This window comes from Delphinus delphis, chromosome 19 (genome assembly GCF_949987515.2).
Source record: "Delphinus delphis chromosome 19, mDelDel1.2, whole genome shotgun sequence".
NCBI lineage: Eukaryota > Metazoa > Chordata > Mammalia > Artiodactyla > Delphinidae > Delphinus > Delphinus delphis.
This window is the reverse complement of record NC_082701.1, coordinates 24,328,004-24,337,202: the sequence shown is the minus strand read 5'-3', so window position 1 is coordinate 24,337,202 and position 9,199 is coordinate 24,328,004. Positions and strand designations below refer to the sequence as shown.

At 52.0% G+C, this 9,199-nt stretch overlaps 1 protein-coding gene across 1 annotated transcript; it reads left to right on the top strand.

Annotated features, from left to right (window-relative positions):
- The first annotated feature begins 948 nt into the window (after nucleotides 1-948).
- On the top strand, nucleotides 949-8,289 carry TAC4 (tachykinin precursor 4). Its single transcript, XM_059996624.1, is given in 6 exon segments — nucleotides 949-988; nucleotides 991-1,061; nucleotides 3,764-3,857; nucleotides 5,918-5,947; nucleotides 6,832-6,891; nucleotides 8,183-8,289. Coding segments are annotated over 6 exon segments (402 nt in total).
- The last annotated feature ends 910 nt before the right edge of the window (nucleotides 8,290-9,199 follow it).

Below are 9,199 nucleotides of genomic sequence, written 5' to 3'. Positions count from 1 at the left end.
AGGTTAAGTAACATGCCTAAGGTCACATAGCTATTTAGTGGGGGAGCTAGGAATGGAATTCAGGGCTCTCTGACCACAGGACCCTTGTTCTACACTAACAGATGGACAGATGGATGGATGGGAGACAGGGAGGAACTAAGTGGAGAAGCGCCCTGAACGCCATGCCAGGGAGCTTGAACTTTACACCACGGGCAGTGGGGAGACACTGGAAGGCTGTAAGCAGGGAGAGATAGGTCAGGTTAGGGCTTTGAAAAGATCCCAGCAGTGGGAAGATATTTTAGAGCTGATGACACTTGAGCAGGAGGTCATTTTTCTGGCAAATCCCAATTCCTGCCTGTGAGGACCCTTATTTCTTTACGTATTGTCTTACCTCTTAGGGCAAAACGTGTGCAACCATGTTCACATGAGGACTACTGATGGCGGGGAATGCCGAGGAAGGGGTGCAGTGACTGGAAGGGGAGACTAGTGGTAGAATACTAAGCTCTGGGGAGAGGCCTCTCTTACAGGGTAAGGGAGAAGCCAGGCAGTTCCCCCTTCCCATTTCCAAGATGGCGCTGCCTGCTCGGGGCTTCCAGTCAGGAAGCCGGAAGCACCAGGCCCCACACACTGCTCCATTGTGCACCTGCCTCCCAAGGGGAATGCAGCCAGCGGTGAGGCGGTGTTGCAACAGAGATCAACTGCTGGGGGGCGGCAGTGGAGGAGACCTGGTCCCTTCTCTGGACAGCTCGCGGTATCATTGGCTTTTCCAGCTGGTGGGGGCGGGGGGCAGTCACAGGAAATGGCCCCGGGGGTCAGATAAGCTGAAGGAAGAAGCCGAGTAGCTGGGAGGACAGAACAGGTGGAGTTTCCCCCACCTGCCGAGAGCAGCCAGAGAGAGAGGACGGAGCCTGCTAGTGGCGGTCTGTGGACTGAGAGGGGCTCCCCGAGGGTCCCAGGGCAGAGCTCACCATGCTGCTCTGCCTCACCCCGCCTCTTCTGACGGGGCTGCTTGCACTGTGGCAGGTGACAAGGAACTGCCACTTGACGCTGAAGCTGGGTCCTGGGGCACCGTGACCCTGGAGGTAGGTGCCTTTGGGGAGAAGCAGGGGATGATACATGGTGGAGGGGGCAGAAGATCCCCTTTATGGCTGCCAGGAGAGCAGGTTGTATACTGCAAGGTAGGGTGTCTGCCTCCCCTCCCTGGGCAGGTCCAAGGTCATGGCCCCTGGCCTGGCAGACCTCCAAAGAGTTGCATGCATATGGAAGCAACAGCGTGCGTGTGTGTGTGTGTGTGTGTGTGTGTGCGCGCGCGCGTGCATGCACTCACACTTCATTTAACAAACACTTATTTAACATATACTATGTTCCTGGCACTGTCCTAAATGCTTCATAAATATTAACCCCTGTAATCCTCATATCAGCCGGTGGGGAAGGTACCATTACTATCCCCATTTCACAGATAAGGAAACTGAGGCACAGAAAAGTCAAGCAGTTTGTCCAAGGTTATGCAGCTTCAAAAGCACAACTGTACAGGGACTTCCCTGGTGGCGCAGTGGTTAAGAATCTGCCTGCTAATGCAGGGGACACGGGTTCGAACCCTGGTCCGGGAAGATCCCACATGCCGTGGAGCCACTAAGCCCATGCGCCGCAACTACTGAGTCTGCGTTCTAGAGCCCATGAGCCACAACTCCTGAGCCTGTGTGCCACAACTACTGAAGCCCGCACGCCTAGATCCCGTGCTCCACAACAAGAGAAGCCACCGCAATGAGAAGCCCACGCACCACAACAAAGTATAGCCCCCGCTCACCGCAACTAGAGAAAGCCACACCCAGCAACAAAGACCCAATGCAGCCCAAAATAAATAAATTAATTAATTATTTTTAAAAAGGCACAACTGTGCACCTTGCCCAAGGTCTGATTCTGTGTATTTGTGCCTCAGAGGACATTGTCCAGCATTTCCTTTCAAGGGGGTCAACTTGGGGCGGGATCACTGTTTTGTCTCACATGCAGAAACTCTTATTTCCTGGCAAGTACTGGTTTGACTGCCAGTCTCTCCTACTAAACTGACCTGAGTTCTGTCACTGGGAATAAATCTCAAAGTTAGAGACACAGCATCTGTGCCCCACCCTGTCTGGTCAGGGAGACAAAGATCCTGACCTTGGGGAGTTCCAATCAGACAGGGGAGCAAGGCCAGTGGATCAGAGACAAACAGGCCCGGTGCTCAGGGAAGGCCTCCAGGAGGGCAGATGGGACTGGCCGGGGCCTGGCTCCTCCAAGTCCTGGGATGGTGAACACACTGGGGCCACAGGACGAGCCATCGAATAACAGCCATTCCTGGTGGGTTTCCTTCATGGCAGGTTTCCTTCCTGGTTTGTCTGAATGTGGAAGTGTGTGCCATTGAGAAGACAGCAGGCTGGAGAGACCCAGGTTCAAGTCTCACCTTCTCCACTGACTCTGTGCGAACTGGGGAAGGTCACATCAGTTTCCTCACTTGTAAAATGGGGGCAGCGGGGAGAGGATGATCCCCAAGGTTTTTTTTTTTCCAGCTTTGACATTTTCCAGCTTTGACATGGAAACTGGGAATGGAAGAGCAAGTCCCTGACCCAACCCCAGCTGCCAGCCTCCTGGCAGGTGGCTTGTGTTACTCTAGGGCTCTGTTCACCTGTCTCAGCCTTCCTGGAAAAGGAGACCCCATCCTCTTCCCTATTCCCAGACTATCAGAGAAAGGACCTTTCATTCAGCATCCTGTATCCCACACATGCTGAGCTACTGTGTGTACCAGTCACTGTGCCAGGTACTGGGGATATAGAGATGTGAAGACGGTCTAATGAACGTCACACACTGTCATTCTCTCCACTAGCGAGCATCTCTCCCTCTCAGCAGAGCTAAGCAGGGCCTCCATCAGAGGCTGCAGTTAAGGCCAGAGAAGGAGAGGACTTCGGCCAAGGTCACAAAGGTTAACGGAGGAATGAGAACTTAAATCTATAGTCCTTGGTCCAGAACTTTCACCCCATCAGCTCAAGGATGAAAATGTCTTTGCCCAGGGGAGTGGCCTCCACCCCAGGCCACATGCCATTATCCTCACGGGAGGCCCAGGTTCTAGGGCAGGATAAATCCAGGACAATGGTGGTAGTGCCGGGGGAAGAGAGGAAAACAGGAGTTAGAGAGGGGGTTGGAGGGGAAGCAGTCTCATCTCGCCAACTGGGTGCCCACCCCAAGTTCATCAGCTGCCCCCTCCTTGTCTATATTGGAGATATTTCCCAAGATGGAGCAGAACCTGTGCTCTGGAGTCAGACTTCCTGAGTGGCTCTACTGGCTCTACCACTTCCTGTGTGACCTTGAACAAGTCACTTAACCTCCCAAAGTCTCAGTTTCCCTACCTGTAAAACAGGGATAAATCAGTTCCTACTTCATATGGTTGTTGTGAAAAGTAAATGAGATTATGACTGGAGTGTTTGAGCTTTAAGCCAGATGACATGGGTTTGAGTTCTGGCTTCATCTCACATCCTTGCTGGTAATTGCTCTGTGCTTCAGTGTTTCCATCTGTAAAATGGTGACAGTAATAGTACTTACTTGATGTGGTTTTGGTGAGGATTAAGTGATTTAATATATGCAAGTGCTTAGGAACATGGTAAAATGTTAGCTATTAATTATTATTATTATTTACAGTATTGTGTAAAATGTGCAGAAGAGCTCAGTGGCAGCACAGAGCCCGTGTTATTGAGATTGTTATTGCTCAGGCTGTCTCCTTGCCCCAACTCTAAGGAACTCTCTGCTTCTTCAGGAAGATGTTGCGCCCAGCATTCAGCTCCAGCTCTGGGAAGTGAAGAGGAGCAAAGCGAGCCAGTTTTTTGGACTGATGGGGAAGCAGGTGGGAGGTGAGTGACAGAAGTGGGCGGGTGCCCAGCGAGGAGGGCTTCTGGGTGGGTTCTGTTACACCAAGCAGAGACCCTAGCTTACAGCAGCTCTTACTCCAGTCCAGTAGGAGGCGCTCATGTGATGAGATGGGATAGAGTGTCCGTGTCAATTACCATCCAAACCAGGATACTTCAGAGAGTGGTAATTACGCCAGGCAACAGGTGCAAACCAGGGCTGTCTCCAGCATCCGGGGAGTGCAGTCACCCTAAGGGTGGGGACAAATGCATTGCATCCTGCTGGCGCCCTTCCTTCAATACAATGGATGACTGGAGAGAGGTGGTGGTGCTCAAGATCAGCCTGTAGATGTGAGTAAAGGCATGAGCTAAGCTTTCTAGTTGATTCTGTTTGGCTCAAATAAAATTATTAAAATGAACCTATGTTCCCTGAGGGCACGCTTGACGCGTGATTCATGTCCTGGGGGGACAAGGAGAAAACAGTCTGAACAGAGAGCCGTTTTCTTTTTCTTATTGCCAATATTGTATATTTTTTAAAGTAGTGTTGGTGAGGATATGAAAGAACTGGTACTTTGGGCTTCCCTGGTGGCACAGTGGTTAAGAATCCACCTGCCAATGCAGGAGACACGGGTTCGAGCCCTGGCCCGGGAAGATCCCACATGCCACGGAGCAGCTAAGCCCGTGCACCACAACTACTGAGCCTGTGCTCTAGAGCCCGTGTGCCACAACTACTGAAGCCCGCGCGCCTAGAACCCGTGCTCTGCAACAAGAGAAGCCACCGCAATGAGAAGCCTGCACACTGCAACGAAGAGTAGCCCCCGCTCGCCGCAAGTACAGAAAGCCTGCGCACAGCAACAAAGACCCAACGCAGCCAAAAATAAATAAATAAATAAGTTTATATTAAAAAAAATATATATTTATATATATATAGGGCACATCCATACCCTTTATGGCCATTAAAATGGATGAGGCAGATCTGTGGAAAGATAAAGATCTCCAAGATACTGATTAAGTGGAAAAAGCAAGTTATATAACAATATGTAAGATAGGAGTTTACCTGTTTAAAAGAAACACTACATACTTACACAGATATATATATGAAAACATAGGGAGAGTTCCAGAAGGATAAATATCAAACTGTCTACAGTGTTTACGCCTAGGATAGGAAGTGGAGGTGAGGGAGAGAGTTAAGAGGGACTTTTACGACACTATCCTCTACATTACCATTTTATAGTGGGCATTTATTCAGAGACTGCTTTTTTATTCTTTTCTTTTTTTGTTGGGGGGGCATGCCACATGGCATGGGATCGACCAGGGATCGAACCCGTGCCCGCTGCAGTGGAAGCACAAGAGTCTTAACTACTGGACCACCAGGGAAGTCCCCAGAGACTGCTTTTGTAATTTAAAAAATGCGTATAAAAATAGAGAAAACCTTCCCAGTACCTCCACCAAAAAAAAAAAGAGGAAATCAACTTGTGAGCAAACACTTTTGGCCTCAGTTTCCTCCTCTACAAAATGAGTTTTGGACTGGGCCGTTTCAGAGCTCTCTTCCAAATCCAGCAACCCATGAGGAAGCAGGGGAAGGGATTATATGAGAAATATTTACTGAGGAATTCCCTGGCGGTCCAGTGGTTAGGACTCCGTGCTTCCACTGCAGGCGGCACAGGTTTGATCCCTGGTCAGGGAACTAAGATCCCGCGTGCTGCGTGGCACGGCCAAAAAAAAAAAAAAACAACACTGTGCTCACATGTGATTAAATCTCACAATATCCCCTTTACCACCAGCAGGGAAGCTAAAGCTCAGATAGGCTAAATACCTTCCCAAGGATGCCCAGCTGGTGCCAGAAGCAATGACTCCAAAGTATGCGCACTTCCTACTACCCCACGCTGCCTCCTACCCAGAGTGTACCTTGTGCGGCCCAGCCACACCAGGACAACAGGGAGTGACTGGAGTTCCATTGAAGACCCACCAAAGGTGCGGGATCCCCAAGAGCCATGAGCCCTTTCACCTCACTGGGCCCCCAGGGAAGCGGTGCAGCCCTCATTCCTTCTCTCTCTTTCCCCCAGGAATACCTCCCATCCAGCCAGAGAGAAGAGGTAAGTGTTGTCCAGACCTTCCCCCAGCATGCTCCCTGGGGAGAACCGAGTTGTCCAGGGGGGCGGGAGAGATGCTCTGGCCAGGGTGCACCAGGCTGGCACTGTGGAGGACCAGGGCAGCATGGTTTGGCCGCATGCTAGGCTCCCTGGTTGTTTCCTTAGAGAGGCGGTCCGTGCATACCTGGGGAGTAGCTGCAGGGATATGGAAAATACGGGGATGAACCTAGTTCTGCCAAAGGTCCAAAATTACCTTGGGTCTTACTAAAGCCTGGAGTTGGAGAAACTAATCAATCCAGAAGGACCTTAAAAGTGAAAAGCTGTCCTTTTGGTGAAAAGGGAAAAACAATATCAAAAGAAAACAAACCAACCTTTACCCACCACCCTTCAGTGCTCTCAGGAGCAAACCTAACGCCCTAGACTCACCACATCCTCCCAGGCGCCCTCACTGACAGGACTCCTAGCTCCTCTCTTTCCCTGCCTGCTTGCCTGCCTTACCCAGAGCTTGTCTCCATAGCCTGGGCACGGTGCCCTCCTTGGCACACTGCCTTGTACTGTTCTGCTGGGTCACATGGCTGGTGTCCCCAGAGCAGGAACTACCCCACAGACAGGTAGAGGTCTGCCATCTCCTCTGTCCCCACAGTTTCTATTAGAGGTGCCCACGAGGTGTTTGTGGAAGGAAGGGGAGAAGGGAGGGAGAATGGAGGAGAAAGAGGAAGGAATCAGTGAATGCATCAGTGAATGAATGAACCTCAGCTCCTAGATTGATTGAGAAATGACTCCATTCATGAGGCCCCAGCTCTGGCCCTGTCTTTCTTGGTTCCCAAGACAGCCTTCCTCTACTGCACTCTCTCTTTTTCTTCTCTATCTCCTCTCTTCACCACCAGCGTATCAACGAGGACCAGTAGTCCAGGGCCACCTGGGCAGGGGAGGACCATCTACAGAAGGTAGATGAGAGCTTCTACTGGATTGCAAGGGCATAACGAGAAAGTGACCACTTTGCTGCCAGTCTCCACAGTGGGGGCCAGGCAGCTGGCCAGACAGAAAGGCTCCCCACAAGCTATTAGGCAGAGGACCCACGGAAGAGAGCAGTCGAGGTGCAGGGAGATCGTGATCCCTTTGATGATCCAGGCCTGTAACAGCCGTAGCCCTGAAGCTGCACCCTCTCCACCCCCAACACACCCAGGCACACTCTGCTCCCCCCTCTCAGGGCCAGCTGAAGCTACAGAGTAGTGTGTGGTTTTTCAGACCCTGAACATCCCCCTTATTCCCTTACTAATCGTTGTTAGAAAGTCTTAAGGTATTTCCTATCTTCAATGATTATAAATAAAGGCAAATGGCCCTGGGAGGGGTAACACCCTAAGTAGTTATCAGCTAACGCCTTCTGGCAGGGGCCACAACCCCAAAGGGGTTCAAGGGGACGCTCAATAAATGAACAGGCGTGAAAGTAGATAAGTGAATCGAGCTGGGGAAGGAGCCATAGCTCAAGCCAGTCAGCTCAAGAGGAAGGGCAGGGGGTGTCACAGCTGATCAAAGACGCCAAGCTCAAGTCTGCTTTCCTAAACCTGACCTCTCCCCCCAGAGCCGCAGACCTGTGGACTGCTCTCTAGCTTCCCTGATACCTGCTCCTTCCAACATAGGCTCTTGGGAATAAAGATGGGAAAGTCCTCTATATTCCCCCAAGAGTTTTTCCTAAGTGTCTGAGCCTTTCCACTTGAAGGGCCATGGAAGTCAACCCAATGCCAATGTGGAAATGAATGTCCCTCCATGCAGAGTGTCGGCAGGAGCCTTAGAAATCATTTTTCAGGGATGGAAATAATTTGCCCAAAGTCACACACTGAACTGATAACAGAGCCAGGACTAGACACTGTGTGTCCCGCTCCCTAGGCCAGGGCACTTCCCGTGGCCCCAGGAGGGCCTTTGGAATTTTGAGTGGTGGATTACCACTCCCTTTCTTTAGAGGATTAGTGAGGGTTGGCTCGTCCATGCTCTGGAGGCGTTTATGGTTGAAAAATGGAAGCTGTGCCAGATGAACCTGTAATTTGCCTTAGATATCTGCAGCTGGAGAAACGCGAGTTAGGGACGTGGAGGGCCTTGGGTGGATGACTAGGGAAGGGCTCCGAGGGTGGAGGAGGCAGACCAGTCTCCCCTCACCGCCGGCCACGTGCAGCACTCTTCCCAGGCCCAGAGGATGAGGACCACTGGTCAGAGTGAGAGCCCCTGCCACGTGCTTCCCAGAGGACGAAAAACCCCTTTCTCCCTACCTGGACGTGACAGCCAACCAGCCAGCCTCCGTGTCTCCTGGGCTCATCGCCAGCATGTCCCTACCACCAGGCCCTCACTGAACTCACTGGGGCTCCTCCCAGGACTCTCGGTCTCAAGCAGCAGTCGTGCATAAGTGCACTGTTGTCACCACTGTGAGCTAGTGACCCTGCCCGCACCCCCCCTCACTGCACAGCAGGATGAGTCTCCCCCCCTCCTCTATCTCCCAGAACACAGCAGGGGCTCAATAAACCAATGAACAGTGGATGGCTTCTTCTCCGGTGCAGGGCAGAGGGCAGGGATGGCCTGGGCTCTGCACCCTGCCCAGTGGCCTGGCATGTCAGCAGTTGGGAGACCTTTTTGCAGGGTTGTAAAGGGAAATACTAAACAGTTGTGCTCCCCACCCGAGGTGGGAAAACAGGCTTGGGACACAGGTAAAGGTGACAAGCCCCTGCCTGAAAGCAGACATCCCCTCCCTACTCACCATCATAACCTCAAGGGGCAGAAGTGGGTCCCAGGTCCTTCATCAATTCTTGTGTATGAGGCGGCCCGTCAACTGACTGCTCTGCTTTGGGGACACAGGCATCTAGTCATGCTCCCACCACTGGGAAGAGCTCTAGAGAAAGGAAACAGGTCCCACCTCAGGAAGCCGCCACCCCCCCCCCTTCTGACGGGGAGACCATCGTCCTGCCCCAGTGGCTCATAGGCAGGCGGGACACAAAGGACCCTAGGATGCTTAGAAAGAGCTAGAATGAAATCCTAGGGGCCAAACCTAGGTGAACAAAGGACTGAGCTGGGAGGCGTGTGGGCTTGGCGGTAAAGGGCGATTCATTAATTCACTGGGCTGCGTAACATTCAGCTTCTGTGTCCCTCTTTCCAAAAAGAAAATGGGTTAGGGGCCTGGGGGGGTGCCTGATTCTTTGGGGGTGGGGTCGTTAGGCTGTTTAAAAGGAGGGGAAGAAGGCATTGGTGGAGAGGCCAGGCCCTTCATCT